The 18,062-nt window shown below is 41.3% G+C and overlaps 1 protein-coding gene across 1 annotated transcript; it reads right to left on the bottom strand.

The window, feature by feature from the left end:
• Positions 1-2,709: 2,709 nt before the first annotated feature.
• Positions 2,710-18,059, bottom strand: umodl1 (uromodulin-like 1). The gene is made up of 17 exons (XM_082549871.1): positions 16,389-18,059; positions 15,925-16,167; positions 15,497-15,655; positions 14,374-14,495; positions 14,065-14,248; positions 13,225-13,365; positions 11,501-11,764; positions 10,387-10,644; positions 9,015-9,127; positions 8,720-8,939; positions 7,365-7,502; positions 6,829-7,286; positions 6,513-6,673; positions 5,582-5,812; positions 4,082-4,238; positions 3,889-3,973; positions 2,710-3,352 (listed from the first exon to the last, which is right to left on the bottom strand). Exons 1-17 carry the CDS (start codon positions 16,462-16,464, stop codon positions 3,165-3,167), a joined length of 3,198 nt encoding a protein of 1,065 aa, XP_082405997.1. The 5' UTR covers positions 16,465-18,059; the 3' UTR covers positions 2,710-3,164.
• Between the last annotated feature and the right edge of the window lie 3 nt (positions 18,060-18,062).

Consider the following 18,062-nt stretch of genomic DNA (forward strand, 5'->3'; position numbering starts at 1 on the left):
TGATGGATTTCTGTTGTGTTAAAGAGGAATATGATCATCAGGGTGTGATGATTAGAGTCTCTTAGGTTTGGTACCAGACTTCTGCTGAGGTTAGAAGATCAAGAAGACAACTGGCAGAACACACCTGAAAATCCCATGTGAGTGCTTGATGATACACTCTATCAAGAACTCAAAGATGTCTAAAACAGCCTCTTTTGTAAAGAGCCTTGAAGGTATTTGCTGTGTGTGGAAAATCAAAAGGTTTGCTGTGTTACCTCCACGGATTTTTCTTTTCTTCCTTTTTACTTGCTTTGAACGATATATTGTGCCTAAGTGCTGTACAAAGATACCTACACTGATGGTGTGCATAAGAAGATGTGCAAGAGGACAAAGTGGTCTAAAATTCCAATTACATTCAATTAAACCCGGAACTATCTGATCAAAGAATTAGATTAGACTGAACTAGATCTGACCGGGCATTAAATGCCAGCTTTCAGATCCTGTTTCAGTTTTTGTCTCTGTGCCACAGACAAATCTTGATACTCAGCGCTCCAGCGAACAACAGTTAAACAAACCGGGACTAGTTGTTCTCACACAGGTTGGTGTGTATCATTCCTGGGTGAAAATTTAGACCCTCACTAGACTTGACTCTTTTACTACACTGGTAAGTCTGCAAACACTAGATATCATTGCATCAACAAAGTGACACGTTCTGCACAAAAAAGCAGAACATGTCACTAACTCATATTTCATATGTGGTTTATTGTCTGTTACATAAGCAAGAGCGAGATAAGAAACAGATCAGGGAGGGAGGAGGACATTAAGCAGCTGGGTTGAGTTTTGGTAAACAGAAGCTGCTTCCTTGTTACAATTTATGTAGCTCCTCATTAGATTACCCTTCCCTCATTACTGCTCTTTGCTTTAAAGGAAATGGCTGCACGTATCAATACGCCTCTCCTCACAGGCACACAGATAAAGACAGAAAGTTGTCACACAGTAAAGCTGAGCTCCCCTTTCAGAGACTTGCACTGGTGCTGAGGTTCACCGGGATTTGTGTAATGTGTGCATTGATAGGCTGTTGTCTTAAGCAACCACTGGGGGAGGGGACGTAATGCTGTCAGTCTTAATCAGCAAGCCAGACATCCTGGTGACAGAAAGTGTGCTACGGCAGAGGAAGTCTCTCAATTTGTTTTCCAACTCAGAAAGGGTCATGCAAACGGGAATCAAACGCTGAAGATGATGACTGAACAAAGAGAAGGACAAAGACAAAATGAAGATGAGATTAATTAACAATGGGAAACAGATGAGGAAGAAGACACAGGTGAATATAATCAAGACAACCAAGCTCACAGGAAGTATTAACATGACACCAAAGAAAGCAGAGTTTCAAAGTAAAACAGGAAACATCCCAATAGACGTACTAAGCACAGAGAAGATTCTCACTAAACATGATAAAGAAGGAAAAACTAAAATATGAAATAGAATCAGAACAAAAAACATCCATTTTGTACCACTTATCAGGATCCAGACTGCAGGGGCAGCTGTCTACGCAGAGATGCCAAGACCTCCCTCTCCCCTCCCGCATCCTCAAGCTCTTCTAGTGAGACACAAATGGTCCAGTTGAGAGACTAAGGCTACTGTTTCAGAGCCGCTGTTACGGGATGAACAGTGAGGCAGAGAGACTGGTGTAGGATGCAGGAGGAGGAAAACTGGAAGGACTGTGGAGACGTGGATCATGTTACAGCCATTACTGCCTCCCAGAATACAGACGCACAAAGTTGGAAAAGTAATTCACGGCACTGTCACACTCCTGACTGGTAAATTTAGAAAGCACTCAACAGACACAAGTTATTTGTGTTTAAAAACTGGGATAATTGACACTGTGTGTGTGTGTGTGTGTGTGTGTGTGTGTGTGTGTGTGTGTGTGTGTGTGTGTGCGTGTGTGTGTGTGTGTGTGCGTGCGTGTGTGTGTGTGTGCGTGTGTGTGTTGCTTCTAAATTATTAAACACCTGCACATTTGAAATATAGTGCTGTCCAGAGACTAACTGGAAACCATTACCGAAACACTCAGCAGAAGAGATGAAGCCCAGGAATGTGCTGTGTGTGATATAACTTCATCACGTGGTTTGTCTGAAAGGAAGAAATAGAAGCTCCTGAGCTGCAGCCATTCCTCTGCTTTGATCACTGCTGCTCTCGCTCCTTCTTGCTGCATCCGTCATTCCCCTCCATCCCTGCACAGAGCTGTTGCCATAGCGATGGGTTGCCAGGTTTCAGACTGTGAGGCTGAATGGGTTAATGAGAAGGCGGAGCATTTGCTGCACTCCAGATGGTAGTAAGCCCTCCTTCACCACAGGTCTCCAGGGACCTCCCATGAAAGAGAAAGCCGCTCCTCTTTTTAGTATTCACCCCCATCACTGCTGCATTTCTGACCCCGTGACAATGTCGGATTATGCAAAGTGTGAAAGAAAAGCTGGGCTCTCATCTTTGGCTCTTCTCTGCTGAGAAAGGCTCATATGAGATGTTTTCATTAACCACTGATCTGGGTGAAGGAGAAACTGACAGCACAACCTCCAGCCAACTGAATAAAAGCGGGACTGTAAATTTTTTGTTTTTTCTGAATCCACCACCTCACATCGTCCCCTGTAAACGCTCGTGTTTACTCTGAGTGCAGGAAGCCATCTTGGACTGTTTTTTTAATGAAGAACTGTGTTAACAGCACCCCCAAGTGTCTGAGTTTATACAGGATGTGTTTATTGTCTCACCACTTAGAGCACAAATTATGTGTCAGTAAACACAATAGATAACAGACAGCAAAAAATAGCATAAATAACATGATTTAAAGAGGCAGCTATGAACACGTTTGACTATAAGAATAGGATACAGAGACCAACACTTGCATAGTTACTTGGTATCTGATTCTCTGCAGTCATTAAATATGTCATGCATGAAATATTGATAGTTTCTACAGTTGACATCCCTGTATACAACCACTCTATCGTTTGAATATCTTAATTATACAAAGAAGGTGCAGGTAGAATTTAAATTCAAACTGTACATAATAGTTTCATGTACACGATAAAGGGTGAATGGTGCAACAGTGACACATGGTGGCAGGTGTGGTGTAAAAGCAGCGACAGCACGTCTAATCTCTTCTAATTGTGTGCCTGTGGGTGCAGGGGCTGTCATTAGGTGTTATAGGCAAGGTAGGTGAACTTCTCCTCTTTGGGTTTGACGTTAAAATTGTAGTGTCCGATGCGGTTCCTCTGGCAGTAGAAGAGGCAGGCGAGGGAACAGATGAAGAAGAGCGACAAGCAAATTCCCAGAATGGAAAACCCAACTACATTTAGAGTGCTCAGCTCCTTATCCAAGGGCTCTGCAGGAATATATGAACCAAGGCTGAAGAAGTACAAACATGCAGACAAGCAGTATATGATGACAGAAATACCAAAACTTTACTCACTGGCTCTTAAAACAAACGTTTCCAGCTCCCTTACATAAAAATAATGTTTAAAAAAATGTTCCCCTCATGAGTGTGTCATGATAAAAGCAGCCAACCCTTTCCTAGCGATGGCTAGTTAAGAACATGGATAGATGGATAAATGTTTTCCATCAAGTTAGTTGAACTTTCCTCTCCACCACACTGATAATAGCGACAGCTGCACTACTGCCTTAATTCAACAGCTATAGACGGCCCATTTAAATGCTGAGATGAAGTGAGAGCCAGATTTATAATGGCCACTGAAGATTTAAATAGCTTTTCTACTTTTAAAACGGTCCGTGTTGAGTGGAAGCTGAAGTGTCATTACACTTCCAACTGAAGCACAAAAGAAGCATCCAGGTGAAATCAGCCGTGCTCCAACACTCTGGAGTGGAGTGTTTTCAAAGCAGATACTGTGTAAAAATACACACCTTCATCTGAATTCATCAGAGGCCCAGCTGAACCGAACCTTGTTCCAAGTGCATTTACAGATCGAGCTGTTCTCTGGTGACAGTCCTGCAACAAAACATGAGCCGAGTTTATGTTGCATCAACTGCTTTTAGTCTAAGCAGGGTCAAAGCTGCAGGGTTGCATGAAATGTATTGTGGAGTAGAAAGCACTCACTGGCACGCAGCTATTCGACTCAGTCTGCAGGCAGATCTGAACCTTGCAGTGCACATAGATCACCTTCAGGTTGACAAAGGAGAAGATCTGCACGGACAGACGGGACGTGCTGGAGTTCCCGTTCATCATCACTTTGGTGAATGCATTCAGGGAACAGCTGTGGAGACACAGACAGTGGGGCTGACTGATGAACTTAACTGCACCTGATCAAAAACTATTATTAGAAAGCATCGTGCTAAATATATAGACAGCTGAATAATCTGCTGGTTCTCTTATTATCGCTTTGCAGAAGGCTTTAACACAGATTTAGCTACCGCACTGACTCATTGTCACTTTTGATGGCACTTTTTTTTTTCTTACATCCTGCTCAAAGATGAATTTCATTTGAATGGAGGGACCTTTAGCTGTGAATCAGAAAATGCCTTCTCGTCAACACTGCTGCATGTGGGAGATTTTGGGGGGGAGGGTTCAGTAGATGATATCGTGACCACCACATTTTCCATGTCCCTGCCATACATCTAAGTACCAGGTGTTTGAAACTGATCACTAGAAAACAAATATTGTAAATATGAAGCTGGAGATTCTAAGTTTGCTCGTAGAAATGGAAAAAAAGGTGATGCGAACAGACACAGTAACAAAACTGGCCCACTGGCAACTATGCAGCTCATTAATTCATATAATTTAGTTCATTTGTTTCACAAATGCCTCCGCTGACACGTGTTTTGCAGTGAGACAATGGGAGTCAGATTTTCTTGTATCTGAATGGGGCTAGGCTAGCTAGCTTTACCCTTATATGTGCATCAGATTTACGTGGTAACTTACAACATAACCGCAACTTCATCTTAACTGTATGCCTATTTAACCCGACGTGCACCTCCCATAGAACGTAACTACACAATGGCTCAATGCATACTTGAATGTTGTGTTGCAGGGATTAAAAGAAGTTTCCAGACTTCCAGCAGAAGCAGAAGCTAAGCTAACCTCCTGCTGACTGTAGCTTTAGACAGTAACTAACAAAATGAGCAACACAATATGAATCCTTGTCTTGTTCTGTCTTTGTAATGATAAAAGAATGGAAGGGCCTGGTTTCAGGCCTTGTGAAAGACTTCCTTTTAGGGAGGGGAAGAAGTGTTTTTATGTGTCACCCCACAGAAGCTGGTCACATTTGCATCTTGTTTTAAAAAGTGTGAAGCCCCAAGTTAATCATATGCTGACTAATGAAGCTACCTACCTATCATTTCTATCATCCAGAACAAGTTTTCCTATCAACTTAAAACCACAGATGTTTATTCGTTGAGACAGAAACTGTCAGGAACTTAATTTGTAGAGTTTTGGCTTTTTAAATGACACATTTTTATATAACGTGTGTTACCAATGCACATGTTGGCCAAGTCAACCCCATCTGAGATCTTAACTCCAGATTAAAGTTGTCTGAGTTAACAATAATCATAGTGGTAACAGTATGAGTAAGCTAAAGAAAGCTGTAGCTGGGAAACAGACCTTTTCTCCAGGAAGACATGGCTGTAGGCGTCTACGGGGTTTGGGGTGGGAGTGCACCAGCACTTGCTGATGACTACTTTAATGTGATCTGAAGAGGTGTTGAGTCTGACCTCCACTACCACGGGCTGCTCACGGGACAGGCTGTAGTTGTAGGGCAGAGGCACTGCACTGTCCAACAGATGCACGCTCATCTGCAATGACCCCGATCCTGTGATTTTAATTATGTCATACCTGGATATGGATGGGAATGAATTGTAGGTATAATGAATACAATATAAACTATACAAAATATTAAAAATGAAATATTTATCAGTTTATGCTACTAATGCACAACATAACTGCATTCAGTGAAAGTGGGACATGAGAGTTTAAGTGAAGTAAATAAGCTAAACACCTATCAGACTTATGCTCAATAGGATTTTAGGAATGGCTATAGCCTGCGGTGGCAACACTGATGAGTGCTGAGCGGCTTTCAGCCTCAGTTAAGTCCATTTATATAACTAAATGGGAGCTCTACAGTATCAGCCTCTATCTTGGGATTCATTCTACTTTAAACCTTCATACCAATGACAGCTGTTCATGAAACGCAGTTCAGGGTCCTGAATATACTAACAAAGAATTTATCCCAGTCTGTTGTTGCTTGTTACTGTCAGCTAATAAAGGCTGCTCGTGAAACTGCTGTGTAAATGCAGCAGCAGCAATCAAATCCCCGCTGTGCTGATATTCTGAACAGCAACACTGCCTCTCTGTGATATTGCTCAAGTAGGTACTTTTTGAATGTGTCAATATTCTGTTCTGGAAAAGTAGTTCTTTATCTCTCGATGCTGTTTCCTCTTGAGGCATTTGTCAGCTGTGTCAGTTATCAAGGGGTTACTGATTTGAAAAATAATAAAATATAATGAGTATTCGTGACAGTACTCATGGCACTTACCCCATGGGGCTAAGGTCTGCAGAAATAAGCATGCTCTTCATGTAGGTACACATGATTGGGACTTCCAGCTGTTTTCTGGGCACCTCTGTTGCTCCCGTTGGTGAAGTGTATGGATCCATAGTGTTAAGCAGGTTTACAGAGGCTATGTAGTGGGTTTCATTCTGAAATACCGACACGGCAGAAAGAGCAGAGTGTTGGTTTTCATACTTTTTTATACTTCGTACTTAGCTGAAGAAGATAATGGCAAGCTAGTATACAAAAAACAAGAGCACAGGGGATTCAGGAGGTTTCCCAAATGCAGAGGAGAAAAACTCACTTGCACAAGTTTAGTGTCGCACTCATTCCAGGCCACGGTCAGCTCCACGTGCGTGTCATTGCCGCCATTGATGCCACAGCCCACCGTGCCCAAGTAAAGTGCACTCTCCTGGATCATGGAGCTCAGAAGAAAATTCTTAGTGACAGTCACAGTGATGGCCGCAAGTCTGCAATGGACTGAGAGGGCTTCTTGGATAGAGTCGTCGGTGGCAGATCCCAGAGCAGTGGTACTTTTTGTTGAGCTGGTAGCAGTTGTTGTGGCAATTGTAGAGGCGGGGATGGCTGTTAGGGAAGTACTGGTTGTCGGGGTAGTGGTGGTGGAAGCTTGAGCAACAGTTGAGATTGTTGTGAAAACCATGTGACTTGTTGATATACTGTCTGTGGTTATTTCTGGAGCAGTAGTTGAAGTGGTTACAGCTGTCGTCAGGGGCGGTGCCGCTGTTTCTAAGGTTGTAGGTGCTGCACGAGACAATGCTCGCTGGTTACAAAGATATTCTGTTTTACATGTAATGTGTATAAATGAGTTTTTACAGCTACCTTGGCAGACCCGTCCAGGTCTCTCTGGGTCGTTGTCAGTAAACCCGAACAGGCAAACACATGTATAGGAGCCCCAGGTGTTGTTACATGTGGCCGACTGGGAACAATCATTTTCCCCCGAAGCACATTCATTAAAATCTACAGACACAGAAATAAAAAAATAGAGTCAGGTATTATGTTATTGGCTGATTATTTAGATGTTACTTTAATTACTTTGAATTTCCAAAATGTTGCTTTTGAGACACAAAAAGGTTTTGTTAATACTTTTAGTGCACTTAGGTCTTTTGAATGGTATGTACTAAAAAACATTGTGCAGTTAGAGCATTATGACTTTGAGCATCATTTGTGTTGTATTTCCATACAGCTGAGAAAATTAACATGAGGCAACAGCGACCAAGAAATATTGCCTTTTAAGTCAAAGCGTCAGTCGACATCCAGAATTTCTGGATTCCACAACGCAGCTTCATAGTTATTCTAACATATTGTGCCAAGAGAGAAAGTATGTGGAGCGCACGTGTCTGAAGCAAGACTGCAGAGAATCGGCAAACGTACAATAAAAACACAACACGTTCTGAAACGCTGACTCGGCCGTCCCGTTCAGTAAACACGTGAACAGGATGTTTCTGCTATAGTTCGGTGAGTTTTTTTTCAGGTCCATGAAATAATTTCAGTCATTTAATTATTTATTTATTTTCAAAAATCTAGATTTTAGTTTAGTTAAATGATTTCTTCATGTTGAGTTTCAGTTTTCAGTTAGTTTTAGTTAAGTTTGGTTCACATTAACAGACATGAAAATTGCAGCTGCCTTTCACTCGTTAATGGACATCCCAGAACAATAAAACAATAAAATAACTGCTGGCTATATTTTAATCAAAAGCTACCAAGAAAACTGTTTGGTACAAAGACTGTGAATGACTGCTGCAGGATGATTAAGGCCCCATTTCTACTTCTCACCTTAGCCTATACTGCAACTTCTCATGCACGTCTCCAGAGATGTAATCTCCTATAGTCTGCAACACAAACATTAACTGCTGTGATTTGTAGTAGGCTGGCCCCCTGACTCTCACTAGTCAAATGCACAAACACAATATATCTATTTTATGAAGATTTATGAAAGTTTTAATATGTTGCTTCTACCATCATGGCCCCATTTATATATTGGGCCACCTCCAGTGCCTTCTTTCTTTTCTGTGCTGTGATTTCAGTAAAAATAAAACATTTGCTAACACCGCGAGTAAGTCTTTAACGCTAATTTGCTATAATGTCAAACTCAGCACTCCCTCTTTGAAGCATTTTCCCAGCAGTGTACCACTAACAGCCCACAGCATTAGAATAAGCAATATAAAGACACATACCATTTAGACTTGTGCTGTTTTGATCTACTGTGTATGTCGAGCTGTTCGTCAGGGACCGCAGAACTGCTGTGGACACATTGCTTATGTCCAGGCTTTGACTTGGGATAAACACTATGGTGAAGTTGACCATCACGCTCCCCGGGGAAAAGTTTCTGATCTCGATCCTGACCTGGCCTGAATCCACCATGGCTTTCACCTCTGGAGACACAGACTGGTAGATCTGGTTGGTGACACAGGAAACAGGCTCAAGTTTGTGTTTTCATTTGCACATCACATTCAGTCACTGGATACTTGCCTCTTCTGTTATACTCTCACTGAGGGTTTTGTAGGCCTGACTGCTGGTGTTCTGGAGGTCAGCTGTGAACTTTATGTTGGTAAGTCGTGTTGTGGCATCAAGAGTCTGAGCGTCTACAAAGAAAACCTTTATTATGCACAATAACCACATTTACCACATAAATGTCGACCGTCCTACTGACCCCAGGCCTTTTGATAAAACACTGATTCTTTTCTTCATCACGCATTAGTCATTAAAGACAATTAAACTGCTGTACTCCTCACTCCCTCAGGGTGGTAACTGTGGCTATGTTCTTATTTTCAGAAATCTGGGTCAGTCACTTTCTTCACTTGTGGCTCAGACAAAAAAACACTTCCAGTATTCTTGTTGTTCTTTTTCTGAAAATACTTCCACAGAGGAGAAATAAAGATTTGACCTACATTTTGACTTCTGAGGGGAAAGTAATGCATCTCTGTGTGTCTAGATTCTCAGTCATGCAGGTAACAGGAGTCTTAAAAGCTCGGAAAAAAGGCAACTGAGCTTCTTTAAGCTGTGACACCGTTTGGCTTCACATCCAAGAGGCTTCCTACCTGTTGTTGTTAGAACTGAAGAAGCGTCTTGGATGTGACGCCAAACAGCTTCACCAACTTAAACAACTCCAGTTTCCTTCTGTTTTCACTTTTCTCTTATGACAGTAACACATTTTATGATTTCTTCTTCTAATAATAACCATGCAGATATCCAAAAAACAGTGTTAAGTGTTATAATAATGTTATAGGTTACATATTGTCACAATGCTATTTGGCAATATAACATTTCTATAATATCGCTGGGAGCAAAGAACAACAAGTGGAGGTGGAAATGAAAGCCTCTGGTGGAAAATATCACTGTTTCCTGAGAAGTGTGTGTCTCCATGCAGAGACACACACAGAAAGAAAAATGACAAAAAGTGTTTTTCAGCATTTTTAGTCAATTAGTCAGTTTCGTTCTTCTGATTCAGGCAAAATCTACTGCAAAAATATAATAAATAAATACAAATGAATAAAAAACAAGGGAACACTTGAACAATTAGATTTTTTTAAGTCATTTTGAATCCAGCACTCAAAGGGTTGATGATTTGTTTTCAACTCTTTTTTTTTTTTACATCAATTTGTTCTCAACAAAATAAAAAGTTCAGCCTGAATATTTCGTACATCAAGATCCAAAGTGACATGTAAGTGTTTCCTTACTTTTTTAAAAGCACCATCACAATCAGCCATAACAACAATATGACTGCATAACAGTTATAAACAAAGGTAAAGCTGTACTGAAAGTTACTGGAGCTGTCACATAGATTGGCAGCTCTCGAGTACTTTGACGTTCATATTTTGATATATATGTTCAATGTACTTACAGGTTTTTACTGAGATGTGAAGAGGGGCTCCTTGATTTCGGCAGGCACGAGGTGTGACGGTAACATTGTAGAGCAGTCCAGGCTTCAGTCCGCTCACCTCTATCGTGGTATCACTGATTTTCTGAGTCTGAATGACCTCTGACCCTTTCCTTAGAACAACCAAGTAAGTCTGTTTTGTCTCGGCATGATTGGACCAGCAGACAGAGAAGGACGTTCCAGTAACATTAGTGGACCATAAGCTGCCGATGCTGGGGGGAGCTGAGGGAGGGGACAGACAGGGGAATCGCTTGTCATTAATCTGAATCTGCTTTCTTGCTGGTTGTTGCGTGGAAATATGCCACTCCCACATCTGTGCGGTTTGTCTTAGGGAATAGCATCCAGCCTTGTTTTGCACAGTGACTGGAAACAAACACCACAGCTAGTCTAAGCCTGTCAAGAGTAACAAAAAAGAACAGCTTAAAAATGCATTATTTTACTTTTTACATCCTGTCAGTTTAATCCTACACCATTTTAGGCCAGTCTTATTCAGTCTGTGCAAGTCAGATCCAGAAACTTTCACACAAAGGAATATTAAAATATTATCTCATTTTGAATTTGATGGCAGCAAAATATCTCTAAAATGCTGTTACATCTGCAGCAAAGGATTCCAAGAATCCAAAGAAATGATGAAATCTCTGTGCGCAAAGGACAAATATTGGATGTCACCAGGCAGCACTACATTAAAACCAGGAATAATCTGGCAAGGAAGTCGCTGCATGGGCTCAGGAACACTTCCAGAAATCACAGTTTGCTGTGCGATCCACAAATGGAGGTTAAACATCAAATATACCAGGAAGATGCGAACGTCATGTGAACATGATAAAAATGCACAGAAGAAATGTAAAAAGTAGTCTGAAAAATAAATACTCGAGTAAAAATAGCTGAATTTTTTTACAGGTGTGAGAATAACAATTTAAGACTCCTCCAAAGAGGATGAGCTTCAGTGTAAATGATGTCAAATTATAAATAAATGCTTGTTAAACCCAAATATCCCTCTCTTTCTGGCTTGGACACCCTTCCAATCAAGAGATGGAGATTTCATGTAAACTTTAGATGAAAACAGAATATTTCTCACAGCATGTTGTTGCTGGATGAGCTGACTCCACAGCTGTATTCATTTGGCTGTGAGATGCAGAACTCGTCCACAGCGAAGCTTGCGATGAATTCCAAGAGACAGAGGTCGTATTACTCGGAGCCGCAGTCACGCTGATCTCAGTGGATGTGAAGAAATCTGTTGTGTTGTATCCAGGAGGGCCTTGTGTGCGACTGGAAGCAGGGGGATAGGTTGTGTTCATCAATGCAGGGCTGGTCAGGGCGGTGGGCCACACTCCAGTGTCAGCTGGGAGCAAAGAACAACAAGTGGACGACTGGACTCTAAGTTTCTGGTGTAAATACCACTGTGTGACTCACATCACAGACGTGTAGTAATTAGAAACAACATATAGTGTTTCCACTTTAAAAGAGCAAAAAAAATAAGTAGGTAAGTAGAGTCATGGATCAAAAATACACTTTTACTCTAAACTGTCTTTACATTGATTGGTGACTTGGGTTAATAAACACCATCTTTGTAAGAACCATTCTCAAGCTTTCCAGTATGACGACTGAAGACCTGACTCCGCCCTCCTCCACTCATCAGTGGTGAACAGACAATTTACATGTTGTTAGTCACACAGCCAACAGAGGTCACTTTAGAAACTGTGTCTTTACAAAGCAGTAATAGCAGAACATTGTGGATCATTTATGAGGAAGGACCATCTTCACAAAATATGACAAATGTGGCAACTTTGTTGTGAGCTAGCTAAGCCTTTAAAACTAACCACAATTTCCTTGTTCGAGTAGGTTTGTCTGACTTGAAGAACAACTCTGACACATATTATTGTGCAGCCGTTTCAGATTAAGGAGGCAGTCTGTTAACCACAGCTTTGTTCCAAAACAAGGCCTCCATAGCCTCTGTGTTCCTTAATGTTTTCACACAGCTGTCAGTAGGTGATTGGTAATTGAACTTTTTCTGCTTTTAACAAGAAAACTATCTTTTGAGACTTGTTTTCTTTTTTCTTGTTTGATATTTTACCCAAAAAAGGCCGATGGTGGGCGGACTATTAAAATCTGAGTAAAACTGAGAGAAATCTTCATTTGTTCTCACTCAGCTTCCACCTCTAGTTCTACAGGTCAGTTATTCTAATAGTCTGTGTGTGTGTGTGTGTGTGTGTGTGTGTGTGTGTGTGTGTGTGTGTGTGTGTGTGTGTGTGTGTGTGTGTGTGTGATGGGATGTTGTAAATTTACTCCACCTAGCAAACATCAATACATTAGCATTAGAATAACTTGTGCATAAACTTTAACCCCCCAAAAGCTCTTTGATCAGTCTAACTGTAATCTTATCAGTTTTTATTCGGGGCTTTCTGATGGGGAAATCCCTCTCGTCACTTCTAAAGTGACTGAATCTAAACTATAGTACTTGTCTGAGATGCTGCACTTGCGAGTACAAAAGTAAGGGCTCAGGGGATTTTGAGGATAGGGTAACTGGAAGCACTTGAGAAAAAGAACACTTTCAAACGAGGTTCAGATGTTATATTTAGCAATATGATTGCTTTCTCTGTGTACATACATTGTGCACGTGTAAGTTAAGTGTGAGCTAGTTTCTGAAAAACCTAAATAAATTGCACAAATTGGTGCGCATAGCAAAAATGGAACAAAGTCATGTGCAAATAAACATTTTAATTATCTGGCAATTATCTCACAGTCCAGACTTTAAAGGGTTACGTCTGCACTGCAAACACACACACAAGTGTGCGGTCAAACCTGAACAGTGGGCTCCAGGGTTGCTCGGGTCAACATCAATGTAACCTTGGTGGCAGACGCACTCATAAGAACCCACTGTGTTGTTGCAGTCGGCCCAAAGCGAACACTGCTGAAGAGCAGAATGTGCACACTCGTCTACATCTGCAATGAAAATGCAGACATATGGAGGAGTTAAGCAGCAATTATAATTACACATACATAAAAGCTGTTCAATTACAGTTGTGTTTGCATGAGTTGTAACAAATGTGTTTCTGAAAATAAATCAATAGTTTATAGTGGAAGCTGTTTAGAAAATCTCCACATCTGTTCGGGACCCTGGAAAAATCACTGGAACTTGAAACACATTATGCAAGTCAAGACTGGATTCACTTATCTTGCTCACGTCTTTCATTTAAAGGCTTGAAAATTCAGATGTGTCTAAAAATAAATGGCTTTCAGCACAGAAAAAGGGAAGTTAATTATCTCTGAGAAAAAGCCAGCTTGACGTGCACGCGAGCCATGTTTTGTGGGAATGTAGCAAGCATGACTGATTTATGATAAATATCTGAGTGTGGGTGTGTGCTTCGTGTGTTCATGCACGTGTGTTTGTCTCTGTGTGTGCGTGTGCGATCGCTCTGGTGTTATTTTCCGCTGTTGCAGGAAACATCCCACAGATGACTGTCACTCAAACAGAAGTAGTGGGAGAAGGAAACTGTGGTGCGACTGAGTCATTTTTTCCTGAACGCCGTGTTCTTTGCACATGAATCATTCTCAAAACACTACAAGAATGTCATTTCTCAAAAGAAAAAAAGCCGAGTAGCTTCGCAGAGAGGTCAAAACTGCCATACAGTGCCTCCTCACCTTGCACTGTTATTGAAGACACTTCCTCTATTCGTTCGAGAAGGCGATGCAGCTTCGATGTGACGTTGTACAACGAGAGAGTGAAGTTACACTCAATCAGCAGAGAGGTGGCAGTTCTGTAGGGATGCACAGGCCATGTGCTGAGATAATAGACAGAAACATCAGACTGCAGAGCTCCAGTCACCTGATGATGACACAGACGAACATATTTTCATAAAAAAGCGACCACCAAGGAAAGTGCTTATGTTGGAAGTCTAGTCTCATTATAAATGTCTGGAGGAAGTTTGACCATAGAAGCTGTTGTGTTACCATTGCTTGCAGCAGCCTTGTGTGATTCAGAAGCCCTTCATTCTTGGACATCAGTTGCTGGTAGTCTGTCTTCACTGTCACTGTTGCATTCAAACGGTTTCCTCCATTCTCAGAGTAATTTGCTGAGATTAACATGATACAATATAAAGATCAGTGTCGACAGATTTCTCCCTGCTTCAGAGAAAGACCTACAGGCTCACTTAAGAGCTTGGTTAAAAAAAAGAAAATCAGCTGATTTATTTATTTAATTGCTAAATGAAATATGAACAGGCTGAAGCGGTCTATATACGACTCAGCAGTTATTCCTTTCATATTTTCTTCAGCAGGAAGGGATCCAGTGAAAATGGCACACACACTGTGGGGTCTGTGGATTACCCCAAGTCACTAAGATTAGTTTGTAAAAGAATTTGGTGGCACTGTAATTTTACAAGAACACACGTACGAACACCAGAAGCAATGAAACACACAACATTGCTTGTCAGACAACATGTCAAGACAACATGTTCTTTTTATTTTTTTGTGTGTCTGTTTTTTGCTGCACTCTTAGCGTGTGCGCGGTGTGCATCGGCTGAACGTGACACAGAACATATGAGCGTGTTTTTGTTAACACTTTCAGTTTCTGTAACTTTTTACTGTTGCTGTAAGAAAACCGATGCATTTTTTTCCTTTACTTCATTTGACGGTGGCACGGTGGTTAGCACTGTTGCCTCACAGCGAGAAAGTCCTGAGTTCGATTCCACCAACAGTGAGGAGTTTGCCTGTTTTCCCCGTGTTTGCATGCATTTAGTGTAGCCCTCACCCTTCGGGGGGATCTGCCCTCTCTGAGTGCTCATTTTTGAAATTTTACGAAATACCAAGGAAAATGACACATCAACAGAGCGGCCACATCAGCACCAAGATGGCAGCAGTAAAGCTGCACTAACAGATAAAAACAGTTTGTCATGTTTAGCTGATATACCGTAGACGCTGGGCAAATTTCAGTTTAATGCCTCAGTGAGTTGAGTCGCTCATTACGTTTTAGCACTATTCTAAAACTGTCATTTGCTTAAACAAAGCACAGTAAGATGCATGGTGAACATTCACTTTAAATGCAATGTGGATGCAAAATCACATATATACTAACTTGCTGGATCACTGCAGGAAGAGTGGTGAGATCTCTGGCAGCATTTTTGCCAGCCTGGACAGTCTATATCCAAGTCACACTCCTCAGAACTGGGATGCAATCCATCTGCAGTTGGACAGGATCCTGGCTTGGAACTAAACTCACCACTCCTGTTTACAGCTTCATTCAAAGGAAATAACATGTTGCAGGCCATATATTAGCAGTGAGATATTTGTAGCATTGCAGTTTCAGCGCTTCCATCTGGTGTCTTGCACACAGCACCACACACTGAAAGGTCACGCTGACTGCCTGGCCAGAGACAGTGTGTGTGTGTGTGTGTGTGTGTGTGGTACATAATCAGATTTTGCAGACAGAAAAAGTGTCTTCTACAGTCTAAGAACAAAACAATGTGTGCTTTTCTTTAATCCTGATCAGTGCAGTATACTCACGCAGGGCACAGTAACGACCAACTTGCACATAGCCAGAGCAGCATCCCATCACCTGCTCCGTCACCAGCTTGTACTCAGTCTGATGGATCATCCTGTACATTGTGACATTACAAGTCTTCCAGCGGAGCCAACCGCCACAAGGCTTTGACACTGAATAGGGAACCTTGTGCACCACCAGGAAACTCACAATCTTTGTTTTGTTATGAGTGCACAGGTGGTAGCCAGACAGACACAGGCTATTTCCTGAAAATAAAATATATCTTTTGGATATCAGATGTTTCCATTGGTATCTTGTACACTGCTGCAAAATAACATTTTGAGTCACTCTAATAAACTGCTCCTATATGTTAATGTGCTCGGAAAGTTTTGAATGAAATGTGAAGGCTTTAATCGAAATAAATGTCACATTCTGTTTTGTTAAAACATCTGTTTAGAGTAAATCTGTCGTCGGCATCGTGGCCTACCTTCATTCACAGTGTCCTGTCCCCTACAGAGAGCCAGCAGGGCCACAGCCACCCCAAACGAGAGCATCCAACTCATTTTCACATCAGAATCTCACCCATGTATTTAAGCACCACATTTTACCTCCATATTTCACTTTGAAATGATACCAGCGCACTGTTCAGGGTGTAGTCAAAGACCAAGTCCTCTGTGGCTATCTTTCCCCTCCCCTTAATGACCCAACGGTCCCAAATGTACCACAAAATTACAGCATCCAACAGGTAAGTATTATATGAATTTAGATATTTGCAGTTACCATTTTATTAATTTACTAAAAGTATATTAATTTTGTTTTTTTAAGCGGGTTTTAAATTGCTGTCAGCGAAACAACCTGGATAATCAGCATAAACACGACAAACAAAGTCTTTGCTTTTCATGCAACCTGTGAGAGGAAGTGCATGCTTTTATTTTTGTCAAATAAATGCATTATGGATTTGCCTATTCTTTGGCTGTGTCATTGTAAGTAAACATGTTTATGAGGCCAAGGAGAATTATGGGCTGGGAGGAGTCAGAGTCCCTAATGGCTTGGTTTCCACTCAGGTAACCATGGCAGTGCTTGCTATGATGCTGGCATTAACAACCAACCATCTTAGCTATTAAAATCAAGTAAGGAGGAGTGAGAACTTCCCTGCCATTTTCCCACATGTCTTCATTCTGCTAATATCAAAAAGCAACAGGATGCTTTGGCTGTCAAAGACATATTCTAAAAAAAAGGCTCTGAATGTGTCTGGATGTGAAAATCCTGCTAAAACTCTACAAGCCTTTTGGCATGCCTTTAATTCTTCGCAGAAGTACCCGTTCAAATAATGGTGTTCCATTAATAGTAATGAGGTGTGAAAATGAACCTGATTAAACGTAATTCAGTGATTAAGCAGTAATGAGTGGGCTCATGCTAGCAGGCTTGTGGGTGTGAATGCAAGGCAGTGAAGGGTTTTCAGATGGGTTATCAGAGGTCACCAAACATAAATATATGCTTTGCATACGCATGCTTTCATGTTTTGTTGAACCTAAAGATAACTGGGAGTGGTGCTGTCTTTTCACCATCAGCGCTGTCCTTGATTAAGTGAGATGAGACTGTTGCCAGGTAGGCTACTGTAGCAGATGAGGCTTTCCAGGAAAAGGCCTTTAAGCAAAATAGGCATGGTGACAAATCCCCACTGGATAGAAGTGATGACACAAATACACTGCTGTGCTGCAGTGACTTCTTTTGTAGTCATGGATATAATTAGTTTCACTGGGGCTAGATGGGCATCAAAGTAGTGTCTTCTGTAGCATTGATAACGTTTAAGTCATGGCATTGTAAAGTAAAAAAGTACTCTTTAAAATAATCAGACCAAAACTATAATAATTAAGAAAGAAACAAAAATAAGGAGAGCACTTACTTCCTACTTGGTGTTAAAAGTTTCCACACTTGGTCAGGTTTACTGTAACACATGTGACTTCACACAAGCAGAACAACCCCAGCAGCAAACTCAGTGTACCTCAAAGTGTGCAACTAAAGTGTGCAGTGAATTACAATGTGCAGGAAAGTGCTAGTTAGCCTTTACCGACTTTCACTAAATCTTGTTTTAAAAAAAGATCAAACGAAAAATATGACATATCCCTTTAAATTAGCCTCAGTTTCGAGTCTTCCGTTT

Source organism: Aulonocara stuartgranti (assembly GCF_965226115.1).
Source record: "Aulonocara stuartgranti genome assembly, chromosome: 10".
NCBI lineage: Eukaryota > Metazoa > Chordata > Actinopteri > Cichliformes > Cichlidae > Aulonocara > Aulonocara stuartgranti.

Coding starts and splice junctions, on each gene's coding strand:
- umodl1 (XM_082549871.1), bottom strand. CDS start 16,464: ATGAGTTGGATGCTCTCGTTTGGGGTGGCTGTGGCCCTGCTGGCTCTC. Junction 15,656..15,924: donor TGGTCGTTACTGTGCCCTGC/GTGAGTATACTG, acceptor CTTTGAATGAAG/CTGTAAACAGGAGTGGTGAG. Junction 5,813..6,512: donor GCAGACCTTAGCCCCATGGG/GTAAGTGCCATG, acceptor ATCCATATCCAG/GTATGACATAATTAAAATCA.